We start from the raw sequence: 25,636 nt of genomic DNA on the forward strand, positions 1-25,636 counted from the left end.
GATTCAACAGGCCTTTTACAGTTCGGTTTCTGTTGACTGTCAAAATGGGGACCAACTATATACTTCCATTTTACTGTTAAATAATTTGGTTTTGCCTTTCCACTGTAAGTGTACTTAAAGCAGAAGCAGCTAGCTATTTAATGCCTTGTCAGTGAATTATTTCAGATTATGACCTTGGTATTCACTAAATGGACTGATATATTAATCTTAGACTACACAGCAAAACTTTCTGTAAGCTGTGAAACAAGTTACTTTTCACAAACACATGGAATATGAGCACTCATCCTCCAGCCCCATTTTACCTGTTCTGCACCATGCTCATAGCCATCCAGTCTGAAGGGTAAACATTCTTTCCAATGAGATCTTTGAACATTATGAATGTTTCCATCAGGAAGTCCTAGAACAACAAAATACAGTAAGCCTGTGACCAAGTAACATAAAGTTTAAGCACTCTCACTGTGATTAAAGAACTAAGAAGAAGGGTTCCTCTTTGCTTTCCAGTGAAGTCAATGGAAAAAATTCCTGCTGATATCAGTATGCTCAAGATTGGAACAGAAGCTCTGCAAAACAGCAGTCTCAGATTGCAAATGAAAGCTAAAAGTCATTACATTGAGCTCTTCAAAAGAGATAAACCATGAATGAATGGGAATAACAAGTTCTAGTACTTTGGAGTAAAGCTGTTGAATTATTTATTAATTAGCAAACCAGTCTCACTATGCATAAAGAATTAATAGATTTGAAAAATACAGGATATTTATTTAGTCCATTTAGTCCAAATTTAGTATTCTAAATTAAAAATTGAAGGCACTGACAAAGTTTCCAAATAAACTAAACACTGCTACTTTTCCTAGAAGTATTTAGAGATGACTGGATAATGAACTTAAATAAATTAAACACAACCATTTCAGGTCTCCTTCATGTCTTTTTCCCTCCCTCTGTAGAACTGTTGGAAGCCACTTAAGGATTACCAAAACTTCCAGGACCAAGCAGCCAAGCTGCTTGGAAGCCGAAATTATATTGCAGTAGTGTTACATTTTCAAATAAACTAAAGCACATGAAGAGTTGCAAATGCTACCGAAGATGTGATCTGTGAGCATTGCAGTTATGGCACCACTCTGACTTTAAGAAAGAAAGGAAAATGAATAAAACTTGCCAACTGAAAGTATTACCTCCATGGGCAAACTGTGCATGGTGTGATCAAAACCCTTGCAAATACCCAGACTTATTTAAGAGTTCTATCAGGAGTGTTAAAGGACATATATGGGACTACTGAAATCTTCTAGAACATAGTGACTACTGGTACAAACTGGAATATACCCCAAGTATTGTTAAATTATGCCAGAAACAACTGGCATAAAATAATGTGTTGCAAGAATAAGGCATTTACTGCATTTAGCTTAGAACATTATCTGGACCAGGAGTAGACTCAATAGTGAAAATGTAAAGTGGACACCAATCGCCTAGGGTGACGTAGGGAGGGGGGATTCAGTTAGCTGAGTGTTGCTTTTGTTGCTTGTTGTTTTGTGGGTTTGGGGGGAGGGATGGGGTTTTTTCCCCTCCTCAGAACAGTATAACTCAAAGATTCCATGACATATTCTTGATTATTACCTTGGTACTAGGGTACAACTGTGACATTTATATCTCTGATTACAGTATTGGCCAAGCTCACCATTATAATGGCATAGAGGCAGAAATCGTACAGACACAGAGTTAATTTGAGGAAGAATCAGAGAAGATACTCCAAAACAATATTACAGATTTTTCACAGGAAATTTTTGGGGGATTATTTCTCATCTCTCGTGGCTGTTTTGTACTCACCACTAGTTCTGAACTTGTCTGAAAAGTTTCAATGTAAACTGAATAATGCTGGTTGTTCATCTGGTTTAAGATTGCTGTCATGCATGCCACAAAATGACTCTGAAAGAAAACGAGACAGAAATCAACACATGCAGATAGCTTCATGGTCTTTCTAAAGCCAAACTACTCTAAATGCCTGGTACACCCTGTTATGTGTGTAAAATAAAATAATAGTCAAGCTTTTGTAAGCCCAGATGAAAGAAACGTCTTAATAACTTGAAAAGGGTAATTCAAAAACTGCCCTGACAAGGGGTAGGCTCTGCTGAGAAAGTTGTGTTATTTATGTAATAGCACACGGAAACACACACTGTGACAAGAACTCCGGATACAAAACACAACTCCGTATTACCTTAAGATTTCTAAAAGGCATGTGATGCCAGAATTCTTCCATTAGGAATTTATGGGAAGAAAATATATCAGCCTCAATATTTGCTGATCATTCTAGAAATGTGGGCTGTTCACAGGAAGAAATATTGTAAGAAAGGGTATGTTTTTACACTCTGCAGCCATTTAAGCAGCTATTACTGCACTCTGGAAAACTTCTGTACAGTTCTGTCACCTTCCTCCCTCAACTCCTTCCAAACTTCCTTAAAAGGAAATATTTTCTTTTTTCTCGATTCCTGAAACATATTTTCTCAATGCTGAAAGATACAAATGATTTATAACCCTGCCTTTTCACTGTGATTTACTGGAAGTCACAAAGACATCGATCTCTCTGGCAGTGAGTGATTTGCAGTTCTCCTTTAAGATAGTGAAGAATCCTCCCTATCGATGCCTTTTCATTTGCTGAAGTTTTAATCATCGTCTTTAAAGTGAAGCTGCTTTAAATCCTTAGATTTTATTTAAAGAAGAGACTAAGAAGTAGACAAACATTGAAAATAATTGCCTAGATTTACTTGGAATTTTTCATGAGACCGGTTTAGAATTGATACAAGGGACGTGCCGGAATTCACTCCGACCAGAATTTCCCGTCCAGCCGGGACTGATCAGATTCTCTACTGAGCTCCGATTCACTTTATACTCCCGTCACATCTGAAAAGCACCCACCACCGAGGCAGAAGCTGCAGTTTGTCGTACCCAACCATTTTGTCCCCGCTCAGGGCAGGGAAGCGTCCCTCAGCTTCAGGCTGTGGCCACTAGGGGTCTTTCCCTTCCACATGGAGCTGCCGTGCGGTTTGTGCCGCCGGTTTCTATTTATTTATTCCTACGTGAGCAGACCCAGCACACTTCTTGCTTAGAAAGACTGAAAATTGCAATCTAAAGGAGCTATCCTGCCTTCTTTTGGAGTCACGTTAGTACTAGTGAGAAGCTTGTCTACTTTTTAAGCCTAAGAAGACACATTTTCCGCAGGTAAACCAAAAGCTTTCAGGTAAGGAATCGTGTGCTCTCGGGTACTGATGCTCTTCTAAAACGAAATGCTGGTTTTCCTGCTGTAGTACTTCACTTCTACAGTTATGGATCAGAAAAAAAAAATCATTTCTGTGATGTTAAATGTGTAGCTGAAAGTAATAATGAATTGCAGAGGAATCAGTAATGAATTTGGGGAGGGGTTGCCATCTGATGTCTTGGTTTTACAAAAAGATTGCTGACAGAAGTTAGAGAACTGTACATGCAGAAAGCTTGTATTTTCAGTAGCTGAACCTTCATCACAGAATGCCTTTCCAGACTCGTGTTAAACAGACACTTCTTGCAAAAAGCAGCGTTTCTTCCCAAGCATTAAACAGATGTATTATGATGCTTAAAGGCACACAGACTTGAAGAAGGTTATTTCTTCTGTCAAAACCAACTTCTAAGATGTGTGTGATTCTGGTACAGCACGAGTGCCTGTTCTTAGGACCTGTATATGGTGATTTTAAAATTAACAGATGATATGCCTTGATTACTGAAGAGTTGTAAGCAAAGATCAGATATTGGTGGCCAGTACCTCACACCCAGCCTCTCAAATTCATACTGGTGGGACCAAACGATAGATAAAAAGGTGACAGTAAAGCTTGCTTGCTAAAATAACTTCATCATTTCCATGTAGCTGTAAAGCAGCCAAATACACAAATACTGTCTGATCTTTATCTGCCAGCAATCTCCACTATCAGAAGCAAATTGCAAGCTGGTTTATAGGTTAAAAGCTTGTCCCTCCCTCCTAATCCCCCAATGCCAGCAATAAAGATTCATTTCTCAGATGCAGCTTCAGATCTCTGAGGCACTTCGGCAGTCTCAGCATTACCATTCTCACTGCTAGAACTTAAGTGTAATATAGGACTATAAAGAGCTGTGATGAAATCTGCAGATATCGTTATGTAGTCACCTAAATTCTCCTATGCTGTATAAGTACCTCTTACTGGAATGTGCAAAGAGCATGAACTGCTTGAAAACAGAGTAAGTTTTGCACGAGAACAATTTATTGCACTCTGCATGCAGGCTGTATCTTCACTGGGTGGACAGAGGACCTTCAGAATCAAACACCACTTACAAGCACAAGTCTAATGCTTAAAATTCAAAACTTCATTAGGTCAAGCATTTTATGTAGGGATGGAATAATATAAAAAAGGCTGTGGCAGAGAAGGTGAACTTCTTCAGGAAGAATCCTAATAAGTAAAGTCTCTTCAGCTGTGCTTTAGACTGTTAGGATTTATCCTGTGAATTACATCAGGAAATGTTGACTGGAATTAGATCAAATGTATAAAAAAGATAAACGTATCCAAGTACAAAGTTGACTAATGATACAACACTCACAGAAAAATTAACAGAAATAATTCCGAACACACTGCATTGCTACAAGGAGATTTAATAAAATAAGTTTTCCAACTTTAAAACGTTCCATTGAAATGTAAAAGAACCTGGAGCGGAAACAGCACTGAATTCTAATTTTTAATTAACCAATTGGCTGATGGCCTGTCATAAAATGTGTGAAGAAACAAGGAATCAATAGTCTGAACATCACACTTGATCAGGAGCAGGAACATGAGTAAACAGGTAATCAAATGACAGTGAGATAGAGGAGAAAATGTGTCAGGAAGCACTCAAATTCCCCACCCACTTAAAAGAAGCATAATTAAAATCAAACTTAAATGACCTATAATGCTGCCTCCAGTATAAACACTGCAAAAGAGTGGCTAAGGTAAAAGAAATGCTGCTTTGGTTGGGTCTATACAAAGTACATCTAAAGGATCATACATGTATTGTGCAGAACAAATAGAGCTTCCTAAGGTCAAGCAGAAAGAATGTGGCATTATTTGCACTGTTGTTAGAGCGCATATTAGCTGTGGGTGCAATATGAACAGGAAAAGAAACATCTGAAAACATTAGGGTCATATGAGTAAGATGACAGACTTCAACACCTAGCAACTAAATCCCAGCATACTTTCTAATAGCAGATGGTGACAGGTTGCCGTAGTAACTTCAAATAACACTAGCACTGCAAGAATAAAGCAAATGCACTAGAAACCAAACAGCAACAGAAATAACCTCCAATGGAGCCACACGTTGCTCCAAATCTGGCAGAAGTACTTCAGCGGCTCTAGGGTGGGTAATCTTCATGCAGGTGTACTTGTGGAAGGACTAAGGAGGTTATTTATTTCGTGTTGGCACTTAAGTAACATTTATCTTCATTAAAAGAGCACTTGATCAACACAGAGCCTGAGTGTAAATATATAACCACATGTTCATCATTAAAAAGCATGCAAAATAGAAACATGAATAACTGCTAATAAATCAAAGACTTCTGAAGGACAAAAATTATGTAGGGGGTTTATATCCCCTTCCAAGCAGATTAGTGGATATTTTAAATGCTCATTTTGCTTACATTCATAATTAATGTAAGTTAAGAGGACTCCTGTACCACCATCTTCACAATCTGTAACCGTATGTTCACTCATGATGGTTTATGTTGATTACTGCAGTTTTCTGTATTGGACCAGAAGGTCCAACATTTCAGTGGGGTAGGAAGTGATCTTACTGCTTAGTAGAGATTTAATTCTGAGCTCCCTTTCAGGTGAAGCCAGAAGTTTCAAAACTCATCACATCTTAGTAACTGCAATAATGGTGCACACAAAAAGGGTTTGGTGCAAGCCAAACAGTTCTGTCTTTTTTTTTTTCTGTTCAAATCTAGTGCAAAAAACTTTCTGGAGGAAAAGTGATAAATATATTACCTCTAATGTAAATAAAGCAAAGCTACCAATCAATTGCCTCAAGCTAATGGTAAAAATCGTGAACACATAATTGAGAAGACCTCCCAAAATACTGTCATCACAGAATCATTGAGTCATCACACCCATGCAGCATCATGAGCCAGAGGGCAACAAAATTACCAGCCAAGTATGAAAGATGCTTAGTGATGCCATAAAGAACCTTAGTGGCCACAGATCCTCAGAAAACCATATTAAACCTTGAAAACTGTGGCATATGTAGAGGTTAGTACAGACATCTTTATCTCATTCTGGAAACACTGAACAGTAGCACTCTGAAATGAAAAAATAAGCAGAAATGCTAATGGAGTAGTTCTGTTTCTTCTCCAGAAATAGATGTCACTGCCAATGCATGTGCTGTCCTAAAATGTACCATTTCTAGCTGTAAAAGTGCAAAAATGTAAGCATAACAATAGGCTGCTATGCAACAACCCAGGGTATTCAACAGATGTGTGGAGTATGCCTGAATTGGGAAATAGCTCCTAATCCATATAGACCTGGAGCTCGCCAATGGGCACACCTTACTAATAATTCACAATAACAGATTCATCTACTCTCAGTAGGTCTGAGGTTTTCATTTTCCATTTATATATTCACACAGTTCACAGTCTTCTTGTCTTTTATAGCTGAACAGAAGCTTAAGCATCCTTCTTCCATATCTTACTGACAGCTGATTTCTGACTGAAAACATGCTGGGCTGGTTTAGCTTGCTGTACTGTTTTCTTTATGTTCATATGATTTATCCAAAAGGATTTGCAACTATAAAAACAGACGACTACCAGATGGAAAAATATAGGACAATTTTATAACACAATGAAAGAGTAAAACAGCTGCTCTGTAAGATTTAAAGGTATGTCACAAGTTAGGCAATCAAGGCAACTCCAGACTTATTTCAGTTAAGGCTTTCTCAGACATAGATAAAAGCAGTAAGAGAATGGCTTATGCTGTGACATACAAGCAACATAACTTTTTTAGAACATACCCTTTGACATCTATTTTTATTTATTTTTAACCTTCTGTTTATTTCTCAGCAATATTCCAAAAAGAAGATTTTTCACTGTCTGCAATGTTTTTTGCTGCTGGTAGGTTTTGCTGTTTGATCAGTTTTGTGCCATAAATCCACTCCAGAATTACTACTACAGTCTCTGGCTAGCATGAACACTACTGTAATTGATCTAGCTTGCGTTTAAGTCAGTGCTCACACATAGTTGTGTCATTTACTACTTCCCCCAGAATATTAACATTGTGTTAATCCTCAAGAAGTAGGTACAAATAAAATGTGGATAAGTATTTCCTATGAAGCAGGAAGGCAATCATACGGGTGAGCAGTCATCACTGCTTGAAAACTGAACTAGCTTGTTCAGAGCAGAGCAGTTACCAAAAACTGTCAGTGTTTCACCTCCTCACTTAACCACTGCTGCCCACACTCCCCATCTCGGCTCTGCTGTATCAGATGAAATCTTCCATCCTTGCCTTCAGGGATCTGTGCAGCGTCATGCTGCATCTCTTCCTTCTTTGCCATACACTGCCTATTTCACCACAATTACTTTACTTTACAGACTGGTCTCATAGACCAGAAGAAACTTCCTGCTCTGGTCCCAGTCCCAAGTATCCTGGTGCTGTCAGGCTGCTTATTTCACTAATTTCTTATTTGAAGTGCCATTCCATTTCCCCGTTCCCACTAAACCAGATGGTCAGCCAAATCGGCAAAGCATGGCTTGTCCTGCCAAGTGTCCCAGTGCACACATTCCTGTTCTAAAGACAGTACAGTCAGTATTCCACAGAAACAACGAAAGCACATATGCAAAATACAAGCAAAGACTACGATTAAAAATGTTATCCCCAGTTTGTTCACTGTCTCTTGCATTTCAAGGGACTAGAAACAAACTGTGAACTTGACGGACACGATATAGTGGCTGGAATGAGCTGGAGCTAGTCCCCTGCCCCTGGTTATAATAAAATCCAGATGGGATTGGCAACCATATAGGACTAAAGCAAACACATGAGCTGCAAGGGAGATCAACAGGAAAGACTAGAACTGAGCACTTCAAGTTCATTGAAGGGCAATAACATCTTTTATTTCTAAGCCATATATTTCACATGTACACATGTGAAAATGTCTTATATGCTGATTCATTTCCTTAAAACTAAACAGAGCCACCTCCTGTATTCCCAGAACTCAGCCAATGTTTAATTAATTTTGTTCTTTTTCAGCTGCATTCACTGAAGACAGAGAAATTAAATTAAACTTCAACTACATGATCAGAGATGAAACTAATGCAATATATTTGTGGATGGTTAAAGCAGAGCTTTATCATAATAGCTCTGCTTAAAACTGCTCCAGAAACTTCCCTCTTGCTTTTTAATTGTCTTACAAAGAAAAGAAGGCCCAATAAAAACAATTTTCCAACAACTTGCATCTATTACTAACAAATCTACCACCTGTGTATGTTTAGGATTAATTAATAGCAATCTCTAAGGAATCTACCAATACATTGCCTTGTAAATTATGTAAGATTTTATTGTATTAATCCATTTTGAGCAATAGCACAGCTGCACTTGAGCTTCCAAAACCACAGCGTACCCAAACATTTGCAAATGACAATGTGCAGCCATCTCTTAGGCTGAGATTCAAATCAGCGAGGTTGATAACCCTTTTGCAAGGTCAGTGCCTACCCTTTTACTTAGGCATAGCTAAGTTGCAAGACCCAAGTTGATGAGAAATTAAAATGAAATTAATTTCAAATCACTGACTTTTATAGCCACTGTAAAAACCAGATCAACTTTTCTGTGAGGAGCCTGGTACTTTTCCTGGTATTTTAGATGGACACTAACACCAAAGAGCTTTTAATCCAGCAGCTGCAACTGTCATTTGTTCCCTTCCACAGCAAGAGCATCGTATTGGCACTCTGGTCATTTGTTTAATATTGTAAAGAGAATGATAAACCAGGCTGCAAATGGCAAGAGTTAGGAAGTCACTGCTGTATTTATAGCTTCTTTTAAATAATAGTTTATCTTTACCTCCATATCTTCGAGTTGTTTTGACTACTGCTGTGAGGGGGTGAAACCTGTCTATGGTCTGTTCTGGTCTGTGGAGGTGGGGAAGGGTAACAAGAAGACATATTCAGCGTACCCAGCACATACACATTGCCTAAAGCCAGGAGTAATGTCAGTATTTCCTTTAAAGCAATATTTCATGCTCAGCCTGCCTTAAAGAAAGAAGTTAATTTGTACACTGTTGATGACATTACACAAATGTTTATGAAGAGTTTTTTTTCAGGACCTAGACAATGAATATATGAAGGGGCACCAAAAAAAATCTCCAGACACCCTGAACCTTTCACAAGGATCAAGATTTTGGTAGCAAAGTAGCTGCAGTTCATGGAGAGGCAGAGGTATTTGCCCTGAAGCTGCCCTGCTAACTCAGCTGTCTGCCAACACTACCCTGGCCAAGGGACTTGCATTACAAAAAATGTTGCTCTCTGCTCTTTCACAGCTACAGTAGGGGAAAATGGAAGAATTGAGATAGATTCAAACGTGTGTGCACTGGAGCTACAATATGTGCATGAATTTACCCACAGAGCTTAAAAAGAATTCATACTACATCAGACAATCATGTAAAATGCATCCAGTGTGCATAAGCAGGGACTTTCCCATCAAGGAAGGATGATGTACTGACATAAATCCTGGTTAGTGTAACACATCATGTATAGAAACCTCTTATATCATCTTCTAACTAGCAGTTTTATTTTGCATCTGACATATGAAAAATGTTTAAATACTATCCAACAGGGGGTTATATTTTAGGTTTTTAATTTCTATATAAGGGAGGCTTCACCTTTAAATATGAAAAAAATCTTGAGGTTGGGTTAGAGTGCCTAAAACCCAAAGTTCACAGAAAAAAAAAAAAAAAAAAGACCCCTAAGACAGCTCTTCCCATGTTGAATCTGAGGTAACATGGTTAACAGAAAACATAAGGAATAGTCTGAAAGAAGGCAACCCCATGGGAACACATGTATAAACATGAAGGGATGAAACCTCACAAATTACAGAACGACCTGTTTGTGTGTATTCCGCTAACTACTGCCAACTAAGCATCCTCCTCAGTGTGTCTCTTCTTAGGGAGTGCTACTTCTAACACATCCCAGATGTGTTAGTTTCAGTTATAATATCACAGAACCAAAGAATCCTGAGTTTGAGGTAATATACAGAGCAAATCACTAAAGGAGCATTGTCTGCAAACATACATCTCCTTTGGGGGAATTCTGTCACATTACCACGACACCTGGGCTCTGGCAGAATAAAGAATATCTGTTTAATAACTCTGCACCAGCCCAAGGAGAGCTGAATTCAGTATGCACTCACTAGAAAACTAGGATGAGGATGGGAGTAGAAATTACTTTGAATAACTAAATCCGGGAATATTTTAGCTCTTGGTTTTTAATTCCATTTATCTAACTGAGGAAAAGAGAAGCCAGAGAAAAGCCTGTAAAAAAGGCAAGGCCATTACTATGGTAGATGAACAACCATATAATTATACAGGTAAGGATAAATACATAACCATACTTAGGTACAAAACACTTTTAGAATGATCTTTGTTCATATGTGCTCTAAACAGTTCTATAACTGCATCCACTTGGGAAGCTTGTCAATTTGACCACTTAATCTGCCCCATGAGGCTGGGACAGCAATTTTGCCAATGAAGAGGAGACCACATTGAATTCCAGAAAGCCCTCGCTTATGCTCCATCACTAGCGTGACTGTCCCTCAGTTGCTCAATGAAGGCAATAGGACAAGAGAAAAAGGACAAGTCCCTTTTTTGTTTGGGAGGTTGCTGAGTGGGATTTGGAGGTTTTAGGCATTTGGGGGTTTCTGTTTGGTTTGGTTTCTATGAGGTTTTGTTGTAACATGCATTAACATGTTCAAAGGCAACACCTTGGCGATTGTGGCATTCAAACCTTCTGAGAACACGTTACATCCTTTCTAAAATTCACCTCACACACAGACAAAAAAACCCAAACATAAATCCTCCTTGGAATACATGAGAGTATAGCTACAAAAGCACTGTTATAGTAGGTCTTCCCAAACACTAATTTTCCAACTTTTTCCCTGCACATTAGCAAACGTGAATATCAAGGTATTTGTGGTGCCAGGACTTCTGACCATATGATCCTTCCACCCTTTGGGGAATGACAGCTATACACCAGAAGGAAACTTCTTGCTTTGTGTTGCTTTTCTGCCAAAAATATTCGGTATTCTAAGTCTCTTATTTTTATGATTAGTCACTGCAATACAGAATGTGTGGGAACATCTGCATATATCCAATGACACATACAGAAAAAAGATTATGATTAGAACTATTGGAACCTACACCTCCACTGATTACCTTTCTATATTAATGCTATTAGATTTAATAGCAGTTTCAGAACTATACTACAGAAACTGTTGATAAAAGCTTATTAGGTCATGGTATATAGGATCATCCTTATTACACCACTCCATTGAAATGGCACGAAAGGAGCTGCTTATGAAGTAAGTAAGTTTTTGTCATTTTAACATAGCAATGAATACACAATCACCTCTATGGAACTGAAAGAGAGGACAAGCATTTGGCAGATTCTCGACTATCACATATTCAAAAGAATTTGCAAGGTATTTTAAGAGGACTAACCTCTTGATAGCATCATTATGGTATATTTTATAAGCAAATTCTTTTCTCATCTAATTTAGCACAAACACATTGAGCTGAGTGTTACATTACAGCTTCCTGTGATCTATTGTGTGGTTTCTATTGAAACAAAGCCCTCTCAGAATTATGGCTGCAAGCTGACAAGAGTAACAAAGAGCTTGGAAAGCCAGAGGTGATTCTCATGCTCTTATTTAACTTCAAAGGGAGCTGAAATCTTAATTTCCCATTTGGATCATTATCTGCTTTAAAGGCATGTATTATTGAGAAGGAAAAAGGTAACTTGTTCTGCTCAGTTTTAATTTTAAAGGATACTGCTAGTATTTTATAGGTTCAACAAGAATCACTGGACTGCAGAGCTCAGTGCCAGTATTTTGTCCCCCAAAACCAGATAGACGGTACAAGATGCTGTACACTCCTTCCTACTGAACTTCTTAATTTTAAAAAACATCTTTCAAAAAAGCATGTACTACTGTACTTTTTAAAGATATGAAAGTGACTTATTTATTGCTCAGGTTAACTTCCCAGCCTGTGAGATTGCTAAATACAGATACTGAAATATTAAAATATTTTTAGCAACTAATTACAACCCATTTTTAAAAAATGTAAAGACAGAAAGGAGTTTAACCAAATAAGAGGAGAAATAATATTGTGTATGTGTTGCTGCCAAATGAAGAAGGCAAATGTGAAGCACTGGAACAGTAGTGGAGCTCCCTTACCCCTTTCAGATCATCATAAAAACCTAAATGACAGTGCTGCAATTAGAGAGTTCCAGGACATTAGGTTGGCCTGAGCAGGCTGTACATCCCAAGTCACAGATGCTAGCAAAGAACAGAATAATCAAGCACAAAATCAGGAAACAAATAATGTAGCCACTAGGATCTTGGAGGAGAGAGAAAAGCATCTGCACTCTGTTGAATTAATGAATATATTATTCAGGATTTCATAGCACTGTGTAGGGAAGAGGTTCTTTGGTGGAAAAGAAACTAAAGAAGAAATCGTGTAGGATAGGGGCAGTGGGCGGGCAGAGTAGTTTAGACCAGTCGCTGTTAGCAGCTGAAAAAATCCCAAACCTAGCCTTTGTTGAAATGAATTTCTCTGTTGCTGGCTCCTCCTCCTTCATCAGTGGTGCTCCCCCACAGGTTTGGGCACACCAGCATTTCAAGACAAGCTAAAGGAGGAAACAACCTAAAGTACAAGTCTATGTAGCATCATGGGGACATGCAAGTGTATGAAGATAAACCTCCACAGCCTGCAGCAGTCATACCTGTGTGAATCCTACAGTTGTCTGGAAGCTATTAATGAAATAATAGTGGGAACACAAATGTCTATCAGTACACAAAAATAAAAATAAAAAATTTAAAAAAAAAAGGAAATTTTTGGTCACTCCAGTTATACAAGAATATACATGCCTTTAGGCTGCCACTTACATAGCCTGATATTCCTGTCTTAGAAAGCTTTTTCTGGACTTACTGTTAGGAGAATAACATTGCAATCTTGACAGAATAAACATCAATGTTTCTGTTGTTTCTACACATTTAAGTGTTGTAATTGGGTTTTCTAATTTTACAGGACAAAACCCAAGCACATCAAGCTGAATTGCATACCTACTTATTTTTTCCTAACACACTCTAAGATAACCCAAGCTTCAATAACAATTCTGGGTTGCCTGCCTTGCTCACTCCTGCGGCCATGCAGTCACTTGGTTTCTTGCTTCTCTGGAAAACAGTGGAAAAACTACACACACAGTGGTGTCTGTAATGAGACAAAGAAACCATCCTGCCAATTTATGCCTCTAGCACAGCAGCAGCACTGTTGTCTTCTGAGAGGCAGTGATGGTAACATCTTGAGCATTGACAAGAAGATGATAATGACCTTTTGGTCTGGAACAACACAATCCTCTTGCCCCTGCTAGGTCTCAGCCACAGGTGGAACACTGACTGCACGCAGATGCTTCTACACTAATGAATTGTGAATCTCCTGGGATTTACCATAAACCAAACATTTGACACGAAAACAATGATCCCAGCAAGTTCAGAAGTTAAAATCACCACATTCATGGTTTTTATTTTCAGTGCTGAGACTTATTTCTACTCCACACAGATGTGATCCAGTCATATTCCGCAGACATGATGCCAGAGCTTTTGCTGCTCTGACGGGAGAGCAGGAATATTAAAACAATGCTACACACGACAATAATGCTGTAACATAGAATTGGTATCTCTGTCAAGGAATGAGCTGCACTGGAGCTTGTGTTCAATACCTGGTGCTCCTACCATTGGTGCAAAGCTTAGAGAGCCATTGCAAAGCTAAATTATTTTTCAGGTTGCAAATTATAAACTAAAGTGGGGTTTTTTCCAAATCCTCTCCTTAAAAAGAGCAAGGCTTTTCCAAAGCATCTTCTCTCTATTTTTAGGAAGTAGTCAGGCAGTAATGATAGTACAATTAATTTTTAAAGGCACCTGCCCTGCATAATAATCTGTGCACCTCACAAGCAAAGCATTAAGCAGGACAGAAGTGGCCTATAAAATGACAGAATAAAGTCACAGAGAATTATGGATCAATCAGTGCACCTGGCTGAAAACTTGACTGAAAAAAATCTCCTTCAGAATGCTTATGAAGGAAACTACCTGCATCCATTCTCATGGCTTGAAAGAGAAGCACTGCACAACAGATCAGATGCAAGCAAAGCAAAACATCCTTCCGTTGTCACTGCCCATTATATATTAGCAACATCAAGCTGTTGGGTTGTTAAAGAGCCTGTCAGGATACTAAGTGTTGCTGGTTATAAAATATTCTTGTAAGTCTTACAAATATGCACTTTGAGTTTCCTAATGCCTGCATTACAGAAAGCATGAAACATGTAAAATTGGCAAAGGCAAAGCCAAAGGAAGAGAACAAGCACAGCCAAAGACTTTTTATTATGTAATTCTCATGTTTTTAACTGTAACCCCACAAAATACATGTCATTGGTCTCTCCAAAACACAGCAATCTGATGGTTGCTGATGAAGTAAAATTACACGTAGCAGGAGCTTGTGATAAGCAGCGGGTTCTCGCTTGCTCTGCTCTTCTCACCAGCCACCCTCAAGAATGGGTAATTCTGGCTCTCAGAAGGTTGATGATAAAATAAACATAATTCATACAAGAACCCAGACTACCAGCCTTATGGACAATTGTGTCACTGCTTCGTTCTGCAAACATCCAGAGAAAAGACATGTCAATGCATTAGACTCTTAGAAGACTATGCTGCAGAAGGATAAAACCTGAGTAAAGATTTCTCTGACACTGAGGAGCAGTCATGATCACAATTGATAACAGATTTTCTCAGAGGAGGCCCCAGCTCATTATCTTTCAGCCTACATTCCTTCTCCACCTGCAGCTTTTCACACCAGAAGCAGGGAGCTTATGGGAAACGTCATTCTCGACGTAGACCCTGCCAAAGCCAGTAAGCATAATTTCAGTCTCTCCAGCAGTTACTGTCAGCCATTTTCCTGTAACCCAGTCTCTAAACTGCCATAAATCAATTCCCTCACACTGAAAACATTTGTCAAAACCAGTAGTTAGAAAGAAACACAGCAATGTTTGTTCAGCTAAGTACACAAATGCATCTCAGGAGGACGAAATATACTGCCACTTGCACTTCAGATGTTATACATGCCCTGAAGGAACACAGGTAAAAAAGCCTCAAGCTGCAGATTTTACACTATGGCCCTGTTATGATGAATCTGGCAAAACCTTTCCACACAGGTTTTGATATTTCCATAGGAAACACAGAAGCTATTGGAAAGTGTATTTCAGCAGGAACCTGGCACGGTTTCTTCCCTGGCTCCCAGTATATCCAGGTGTGGGATAAAAGTGAGAGCAATAGTTGACTCCTCACATTTACTGAATACTCCCACCTACTGATGTGGCAAAAAAAGTTATGGAGCTCCTGATGGATCACAGCTAAGAACATGATGCTTACAAGGCTGCAGCTCAGCAGACTGCTCAGTATTTTTGGACTCGGTTTTGCCATGTCATTCTTCTTACTCTGAAGTGATAAACTAACTGAAAGAGCAGAATACAGAAACCAGCTGAAAGCAAAGGGGCTGCAGCAAGTACATTCAAAAGTTGTTTTTTAAAAGTAAATAAATACTGTAATGGTGAAAACAACTCAAGTGCAGACGTCACCATCTTCAGCAAGTGCCTTATTCTGATTTTAAATGGTTTAGGGTAGAAATAGTCCTTTTTCCTGGTGTTAAAATTGCTTAGCTACACCTACCCTACACGTCTATAGTTCAACAGGGAAACAGCTGTTAATGTACAAAAGCAGTATTACCCCCCACCCATCCTTTCATACTGACTCAAGAAATAAAATACGAAGAATGCATCCAAGTAGACACGAGCAGGAGAAACACTCCACCAAACACATCCATAGGTACAAAGTAAATGAGCTAGTTTTAAAACTGACCTAAATACAAAAACTTCTTTCTTGAGGAATTCAGAATAAATCTAGCCAGAAAATCAAAGTATAAATGCCTCTACACAATAGACATAAAACTCTTTTCTGAATAACAATGTTCACTCTAGTTACAGTTTGCACATCTATTTTAACAAGGAAAACTAAGAGCAACCATGGGACAAACACAACATTCCCTCTCAGTTATCCATACAGACTTAATACTGGACTCCTTTCTTTGCCCCCTGTAACCTCTGGAGCTTTTCACAGGACACAAGAAGGCAAGTCCCAGTCCTTCTAGTCATATTCTCAACAGGTTCACTGAGAGCCAATTCTGACGTGTAAATCACACTTGCAGATCAGCAGGGAGGCTCTGTAGGAAGAAATAACGCCCTAGCTCTCAGCCAGGCTTAAACTGCACTGTTAATGCAGTGGCCCACATATTTTAAATGGAATCACTGTGTCTAGTATTAGGAGTTTATCCAAGATTCCTCTATTCCCACCTAGAATGCATTGCCAGTATAAACAGCCTGTATAGAAAAAGCAAAATTGTCTTCAATAATGAAGTGATTTGTTATATTGACCAAAAATTACTCATAAATACCCACAATGAGCAACTGCACAACTTGGGGCAGATGCTGTCATGTTACCAGGCATTCCCAACATAGACACCTACCATAGAAAAAGACATGAACCTTACTATGTTTTCAAAATCCAGAAGCATGTTGCAAACAGTAATGTGTTGTAAAACTGGAGAACATTGTTAGACAATACGGCAAAATCTTTCCCGTTACACACTTAAAGCCTTCCTGCACACTGCATGGATATACTCCTCAGGGGCTCACAACCATCCTGATAACATTTCATTAATGACTGAGGCTTAACAAAGCATGCAGTATCATTTTGCTAGTGTTTGGATTGCAGTTTGAGGGGAGCATATTCATTCAAATCAAAGAGTTCTGCAGCTCACAAATGAAGACAGAAGAATCATGCTCTGTGTAGGAAAGTTTAAGCAGACATTATGTTACTTTCTCCTAAAATTAATTAGGAGCTTTAATTATTGGAAGATAAAATAATTCCAATAAGGAAACAAATGGCTTCATTTGTGTGAATCAGTACGATTGAAACTAAAGCTATCTTTTCTCAGCATGCAATGGAGTGGAACTCAAATTTGAATAATACATTGCAAAGTTAAACTGAATGGAACTATTTCACAGCCACAGACTGGGCCCTTGTTCATCCCTCTCCATGCAGGTGGCGGCTACAACTGGATGCTTACTTAACTGCACTGTAAAAGCTGAAAGTTATCACAGCATGTTACAACCAACATATACATGTAAAGATTACCACAGACATGTGCATAACACAAGACACCCATTTTGGAGGGATTCCTGAAAATACGAGTGAGCCAAGCACTGAAAAGAAAAATGAATTCTGTACCGAAATTACCTCTGAGCCATAACAAGAAATTGATCTTTGCTGTTCTGAGGAGAGCAAACAAGATCCTCTGGGATGACAGGAAGGGATTATGTTATAGATTTACAAAGAGACATTTTAGACAGTTTTGGCCTCTTTATCTTCTGTCTAGAAAAGATGCTGACTACTTGTGATCAGAAATAAACAGGAGTGATGAGCACTGTAAAGGAAGATGAAATTCAGCATGTATATGGCTCAGAAGTGTCAGCTAAGGTAGAGGATAGCACAGCAAAGTGACAAACCTGTATATTAAATACATGGCAGACATCTCCTGTAGCAGCCTGCTCAACAAAGACACCCAGCAGAAAGGTGGTAGCGAGGAGCAAGATGTCACCACAAGAACCACAGTAGAAGTAGCTTTTAGGATTGGTATTCAGGAAAAAAATGTAGGTTTGTTGTTATAAGAGGCAGAGTTGTTATAACTAAACAACCAAAGAGAAAGTTCCAAAGGTAAGTTTGAGGAGCTGATGACATTTGTAACCAAAATGCCACAGCCTGGGTAGCAGCTTGCTTTCATACACACACAGAGCTGCGTATTTACCTGCCCACAACCTACCTACTTACATCAATCTATCTACATTTAGATAGAGATATGTTAACATTTTATAAGGCCAGGATATAAATTTACAGTAATTTAAGATGTAACACGTGTTCATCTTTTTACACAAACACCAAGTGCTTCCTGGGATTCTTTCAACTACGAGGAAAAGAGCAGAATACCAGATTTATTCAAGAAAAAGCACTGAAATGTTATGCCATGAACCAGCTATTTGGACACTTTCCAGCTCCCCAACCTGTCACTTTGGATAACTTCCATCTCCCTGTAGGCACTGGAGCACTTTTCAAGAGAAATTTCTCAGTTTTAAGTACACTTGTCTTTGCACAGTAACACTGAAAAAAAATTCCTTCCAATTTCTGTACTGTAGATACATGACTGAATTTATTAACTTCTGTCTTATCCCCCAGTGGTAATCCTTGCGTGAACAGCTTCCAATATATGCTCCAAAACAAATATTGACATAGAAATATTTTCTAATCCATGAAGCCTTTTGTTCCATAACAGCCAATGGAATGTATCATCTCTTCAAAGGAGGTGGTTGAACTTCTATTTTTGTTAGAGTAGAATAAAATAATTAAGTATCATAGTTCTGAAAACTATATTCGGAAATAAGATCCTTTTATCTTTCTATGCATCTTCACCTGGAATGGCATTGCATCATCTCAAAGTATAGCCAAGCCTTTTTTTATTCCTAAAACTTGCTTTACTAAGGCCATTTTGCTGTTGCAGTAAATATTACTGCATCTTCCCAGTCTCACCAACCTGAAGTAATTTACAAGTCTTGCTGTAACAGTACTCGAAGATAAAATCCTATAATCTCTTTCATCATGGAAACATTCCTTTTCTGAAGTCAGAAGCTTACATCCCACCCTGTATTCCTTATCTGTAGTAAATCCTTTTCTCCATTCACCTTGATCCCACCTTAACGTGGTTCAAAAAACCTGCCAGAAGGACTTATAAAAAAGTTCACCCTTTCTCCTTAGGTCCTCATGTTGTAGGTGTTCAGGTGAGGTTCATTACCAAACCCACTGCAGCAGGGAACAGTTGAGTAGTTCAATACAGAAACACATAGAGAACTCTCCTGCAGCAGTGTACACAATCAGAACATGGAATTCTGTGTACAGGCCAACGTAAAGAGGCAACAAAAGTGTACTACATAGGACGTAGGACAACCTGTGCACTGGTGTCAGGTGAAAAAGGAAGCTTGACTGCAGTGTCCATATTTACAGTCACAGTTGTTGATTGAACATCAAATGACACCTTTTTCACAGGTAGACATGGCACCAAGTCCAGACCCACAGATTGGTGGTGAAACAGCAATTGACTGTACTCCATAGTTTGAAAATTCCACATCGTTAGTTGGGACTGGGGAAGCCCAGGGAGTAGTTGGGACACTCGTTAAATCAGTGGAGCAATACCATGCTACAGATACTGTAAAACCAAGTAACTGAATGTGAAATGGGTCAGGTAGCAAGAACAGCTGAGATGTTATTTTAGCTTGATCTGACAAATACCCAACTCCAGCTACAACCCAAAATAAACCTAAAAACTACAAAACACCCTGCAACCTGAGACAAGGCAGGAAAATACACAGAGGAAAAACCTATTCAGATGCAATTGATCTTTTTTTACCTCATAAAATGACAATTTCAATTACATCTCTTCGTTTCCCCATATTCATTATCCTGGCAGTATGTACTGATATGTACTGGTATTAAACTACATTTTAAAAATCTATCACTGATTAACTTAATAGTGAAAACGAATGTCTCAAAAATACTCAGTAGACATTTTAGGACAAAAAGAACCATCCTGCAGTCCACCAGATTGTGATGAAATCCTTTCTGGCCCTACTGAACTTAGAAATCGGCAAAAAATAAGTTTCTCAGCTCCACTGAGGTTTCTTAAGTTATAAAAATCTCAAATGTGCATTACAGTCCACCCTAGAATGACTTGCTGTGATTGTTGCTTTAGAGTTAGCTTTGATTGAATACTGAACAAAAAAAATCTGGCTAACATTAAGAACTTCAACACTTACAGAGCCGCTAACCTATTGAATTTGTTTATACTTTTAGATTTTAAAGATTGCTTTCATGTTGGATAAAGTATTTTTTTTTTACCCAGCTTTAAGATTTGCATCTCAAAAGAAAAATATGGACCAATCTGTCTCAGCATACTTTTGCCAGTATTCACATTTTAAAATCTATGCTCCATTTCTAAGAATTCAAAACCAAAATCTTGAGGTTAGAAATGGAGTTCCACTGTTGTTTGAGGTACTAGATTTGCACCTTAGACTTTTCCAGGCAATTCATTTATTCCACACTGGAGCTAGGATAAATTTATGCTGAAGACTAATTTTCACCATTATGAAGTGCGTGTGCAAAGCATGCAAAGACTTTAAAAATTGTGATCTGCTCTAACAGTATAAGCTAAGTGTAATAGAAAAGAATGCAATTATATTTATTAGTCAGATTCACATACTCAAGACACTGAAAAGAGGAGCATAAAATAGGCAACATTTAAAGTAACATTAGCCATCAAGCACCTCATGGACCACTTGATTCAACAACCAGTGAATGAAGAGACTGAGATGAATCCACAGCGCTAACAAAGCAAATCAAGTCAGGAGGCATGTCCTCAGGACTGAGGAGCAGCTGCCAAGGGAAGGAATGGGGACAAAGAGGATGGATAGCTGGATGTGAGGTCATGGAAGCCTGGCACACATTAAATCCTACTACATTTCTCCTACCCAAACTGTTGATATTATTATTAATCCTACAAGACATAAACTGAAAATTGGCACGCGCTTTTTGTTATGAGGAACATACATTACATTAATACATAGAAAGCATTTTCATAAAATAGATGCCTAGAACTTTTCATATTCAGTCAGTGTGAAATAATGAGCAAAACAAGACCAGGAAATGGTTGCACCAAAAAAGAATGGGGAATGATAACCCAGGCAAGGGAAAATGTTATTTAAACTTAGTCGCTGGCAATGTTACACTGATTTGTTAATCTGAACACAGACACCTATAACTCAGTGAAAGCACTACTTTGGGTTTTCAGTCCAAGTAGTAGAGCATTCCTCCCTATACACTTTTCACCTTGTTTTAATATTTTGTTTAACTTTGATTACAACAATTCATATGAATCCCAGACTAGTGAATGCCAAGGTGGCTAAAAATCACACAGAATTAAAACAGCAATTTGCAAATGAAGAATGCAGGAATCCAGCTCAAATGCCTCTACAGCCAAAGGAGACAGCTCTCCTAAAGCCCTTAAGGGCTTTTTACTTGTATTCAAAATACAAAGGATTAGATTTCTAAAGCCTCTTTCCAAATGTAATTAGGCAAGTATAACTTTTAAAGTAGTCCATCTGCCCAGAGCATAGCAGCTGTGATGGGAAATGGAGAATGCTACTGCAGTATTTGGATACATTCTCAAACAAAACTGCAAAAAAGCCTCCAGTAATTAGTGGACAATATGAGAATTCAGAATTTGGCACTGGAACTCTATCTGCAGGAACACTTCGACTTGTTTATTGTGTATACTTGTTTCCACTGAACAAGCAGTGCAGTGAGTTAAGCGACCTAATGTTAGCATATCCTGAAAGTAAAATCTGTTATTAATGTGCATATTTGTTTCCTCAATATCTTACACAGCATTTCTCTCTGCAGTGAAATCTTTCAATGCTCATTTTCTTCTCAAACTTAATAATAGAGTAATATCACATAATTACTTTAATTACATTACATTGTCTGAATGTTACAGGAGGCTAGAGAACAGCTTGCTGTATTCTGTAGCAGATCTTACCCACTGCACCTATCTCATCGATTCTTGCAAATTAAATATGGTAAAGTTTCTGCAATGCTTCAACAAAAGACACACGAAGGCAACAGAAGTAACAAGGCTGATAAAAGAATCAGGGAACAGGATTACTGGTAAATTAACACTATGCTGGGCATTTAGCCCCAGTGTTAAAAATCACTGCAAACCTAAAAGCACATTATGCTTGATTATTCAAAATTCTATAGAATATTTCCTGTATTCTGCATAAATGCCTTCTCTTTGCCTTACTCTGTTCTAGCAGCTAATTTCAGATTTAGCATTCCTTATTAAAAATATAGGAAGCATATTTTACATGCAGGTACATCTCATAGGTGAGTTTTGAAATTCAGGACTTAAAACCTGCTACTGTTCATTGCAGATACCAAGGTTTAGTTCAAACTATTCTGGAATGATCTGGGTAGGAGAATGAGTACGGATCACAAAGAGAAAACCACCCCTCTGAATGTTTTGTGTCAATCTTTAGTATTTTGTATTTCATATTTCATATGAGGATGACTTGAGGCACTTCAACATTGCAAAACATTTTTAAGTTTCTGTACAAATATCTCACTACCAAAGTTACAAAATCAATGGAGATGACAATTTTGAGGAGACAGCGTAAGAAATTTATAGTATTTGGCACTTTGCTCATCTACAACTATTGTTACTTTCAGGAAATGTTTCCCGCTATTCTGCACTTTCTGGTTCTTCAGACTGGACAGCTCTCCTGGTGCCAAAGTATTTACAGAAATTCCCCAAGTGAAACAGTCCTTTGGATATGACTGGCCTTGTATTTGCACAAACTGAAGTAATAGCTGCACAACGATAACTTCTCCCATGGAAACCCACTGGATGCTGCATTTTTACCTGGTCGGAATTGCTTACAGTTTGCTTAACTCTTTGGGTAGATTAGTTTCATTTGCAACTTTAAGAAGATGGCGGAAGAAGAAAAACTCTCTCTAAAGAAAGCAGTTCAATTTGGCACTAATGGATATATTTCATTAGGAAAACTATGCATCAGAAATGAAAATCCACCCAAAAGTCATAACGCTTGTTGTTTCAACAACATGCAAATAAAGCACATGTGACTGGTCCATCATAAAAAAAGGCTGGATCACCAATGGAGAACTGACTGTCACACAAGAGCCATCAGGAAAGCCATAGACTCCACCTTACCTTTAAATTGTCTAACTGTAAGCATAACAGCCTATGTAATTTTGTAATCTGAAGATTGTGTTAGCTTCACAACACACAGATTTCTGCACTTACTTGCTACAAGAAATCTTTCCTTAAAAATGTTATAGAATTTCTTTATTTTAGTATTTGGTCAATTAAATTTGAAAGGGCATTCCTAAAGACAGAATGTCAGTTAAAAGCACACAAACAAGAAGAATGAACAGCTTAGCTTCTTCAAGAGCGAAGTATTCATTTGCACCTTAGGAACAACCTTAATATTCAGTTCAAATGACAAATGAAATGGGTCGCAAAGAAACACGTTACTTACAGACTTTAAATTGTGATTCAATGTCCCAGCAAAACATGAAAATGCGCCCAGTGCTCCTGAAAAGGAACAGTCTGGATTCAGCTGATTTTATAAGACAGCCACAGCACCGCAGGAGCAAATCTCAGCAAGTCCGATTCAAGGATGATGGTGTGAACCCAAAGAATGAGCTGGATCCTAACCCTGCCCAACATATAGCATTCACGGCTGGAAAACCAGAAATATTTACTGATCACAATTTTTTGCTACGTCAATCTCCATCTGCTGCAAGGGCTCAGAAGGGGCTTCAGAATGTTGCCATACAAACATCTCCCAGCCTCAGGAAACACTTCCCAGTTTTTAAAAGAAAAAAGCTGACTGTCAGCAAATCACTAACAGAGATGCCAAGTGAGCCTGCAAGCTCTATCCAGGTGAATGGCAATCTTTCTGAGCAAGACATGATGTCTTCAGATCTCTGTTACTTAAGAATAACTAATAATTTGGAAGACGGCTTTAAGGAGGGTGAGGTGGATGGGCAGTTAAGTCAAAGGCCATCAAAAGCACAAAGCAATGGACCTATCCAGACTGACAATTTCTCAGGATCAGAGAAGACAACTGTTTCTACGCAGATGCCGGAATACATACATGTGAGTTTTCCACAAGACAGCAATGTTTCCAGGGATGCACCAGACACAACCACAAATTTAAGTAATTCACTGCATTCTTCTTCTGCCATAAACATCAATGGAAATAATGACAGCAGCACACTGCTGTCTAATTCTGGAAAAGCATACCCTTGCCTAGTCAATTTCAGTAACTGCAGTGAATATAATGCTCATTCTGAGTCCTGTGAAGCAGATAGAAGTGATTCGGAGTCACTTGTAGCCAGCAAAGATGAAAGCAGTAAGGAACCTGCTCCATTGCCATCTCCATCAAATCACAGTTCATCTTGTTTCCTCAGAGACTGTCAACAGACAGGAGAGCACAAAGCAGACTCCAGCTGTGTGACATTAACAAACGATGGTCACACAATAATGTCAGTGACCAGCAGTAATGCATCAAAATCTATTCTGACACGTAGTTCTGAAATGGAGAACTGTTCTACCCAGCCAGCTGTTTCCCAGGGTAACAGCTGTTTAGAAGGATTTCACATAAAGTCTTATCTGCCAAGGAATGAAATAAACCCACAAACCAACAAAGAGATTAGTGGACTCAATCAAATCCATTTGGCACACGGTGAACTCTGTGCCCTCCAAGGCAGGCTGCAGTCTGTAGAGGAATCTTTGCAGTCCAACCAGGAGAAGATTAAAGTCCTTTTGAATGTAATCCAAGACCTGGAAAAATCCAGAGCCCTCAGTGAAGGGTATGGTGCATTTTAAGATCAGTAATTCAGCAGCAGTGTATAGTAGATGCTAGCATTCTTGCAACCTTTGCTACTGAAAAACCCTTTCCTGAAATATTTAGAGATGAGTTTGCAAAATGGTATCTTACACACTTTTTCTGGTGTTAGTACCTCAGCAGAGAGGCAAGTCTCTTGATAATTTGCCTTTAGCTGATACCGCCTTTACTAAACCCAGTGTAAGCCATGGTTTATTAACTCCCTGTTTTATTTAGATTCATGGTGTCAAATACAAAGTCACTGACACCTGAGATCCAGCTAAAACCTGTATGCAGTAGAACAGCAAAACCATACAGGCTAATGTAGTATAATAGAAATCTTTAGCAAGAAAACTACCTCTTATTAGCAAGATCAGATACGCATTTAATGCCAAAGCAGTCCTACAGCTGAAAGGGTTTCTATCAGCAAAACTCTGCTACTGTTCAACACATTACTACTGCCTTCATAAGCAAGTAAAAGAATTATCAGCTAAAGCCCAGCATCTGCAGACATTTGGGACCCCCCAACAGTGCTAGTTGTATGTCATGATACCACAAACACCACAGCTGCTTAAAGGGCATGCCTTGAAAACAGGCACAGGTAAACTTCAAGGGCTCCAGAATGTCAGGAAGATTTCATGGGAGATGGATGTAGGTGCTTAAAAGGCATTAAAACTATGAATATAGAGCATGTGGAGATAGGCAGCAAGAACTCACTTTGGAATCTCAGGTGTCAATGACTGCTTTCTG

General features: G+C 38.6%; 2 protein-coding genes across 4 annotated transcripts in view; one reads left to right on the plus strand and one right to left on the minus strand.

The window, feature by feature from the left end:
- DOCK2 (dedicator of cytokinesis 2) overlaps positions 1-25,636 on the minus strand; it is a 173,508-nt gene that overhangs the window by 71,819 nt on the left and 76,053 nt on the right. For both annotated transcript variants that reach the window (XM_061348425.1, XM_061348426.1), the window contains exons 28-29: positions 1,819-1,917; positions 303-397 (exon numbers count right to left, since the gene is read on the minus strand). In XM_061348425.1, the coding sequence (XP_061204409.1) occupies positions 303-397; positions 1,819-1,917 (194 nt within the window). The remainder of the gene's footprint in view (positions 1-302; positions 398-1,818; positions 1,918-25,636) is intronic.
- INSYN2B (inhibitory synaptic factor family member 2B) overlaps positions 2,651-25,636 on the plus strand; it is a 29,246-nt gene continuing 6,260 nt past the window's right edge. The window contains exons 1-2 of one of the 2 annotated variants that reach the window (XM_061348422.1): positions 2,651-3,226; positions 22,704-24,872. In XM_061348422.1, coding sequence (XP_061204406.1) covers positions 23,494-24,872 — 1,379 coding nt within the window. In that variant the 5' untranslated portion in view covers positions 2,651-3,226; positions 22,704-23,493. The remainder of the gene's footprint in view (positions 3,227-22,703; positions 24,873-25,636) is intronic. The other variant, XM_061348421.1, reaches the window with a different exon arrangement.

This window comes from Neopsephotus bourkii, unplaced genomic scaffold (genome assembly GCF_033783945.1).
Source record: "Neopsephotus bourkii isolate Nb327-2 ecotype Australia unplaced genomic scaffold, CSIRO-AGI_Nbou_v1 NB_357, whole genome shotgun sequence".
NCBI lineage: Eukaryota > Metazoa > Chordata > Aves > Psittaciformes > Psittacidae > Neopsephotus > Neopsephotus bourkii.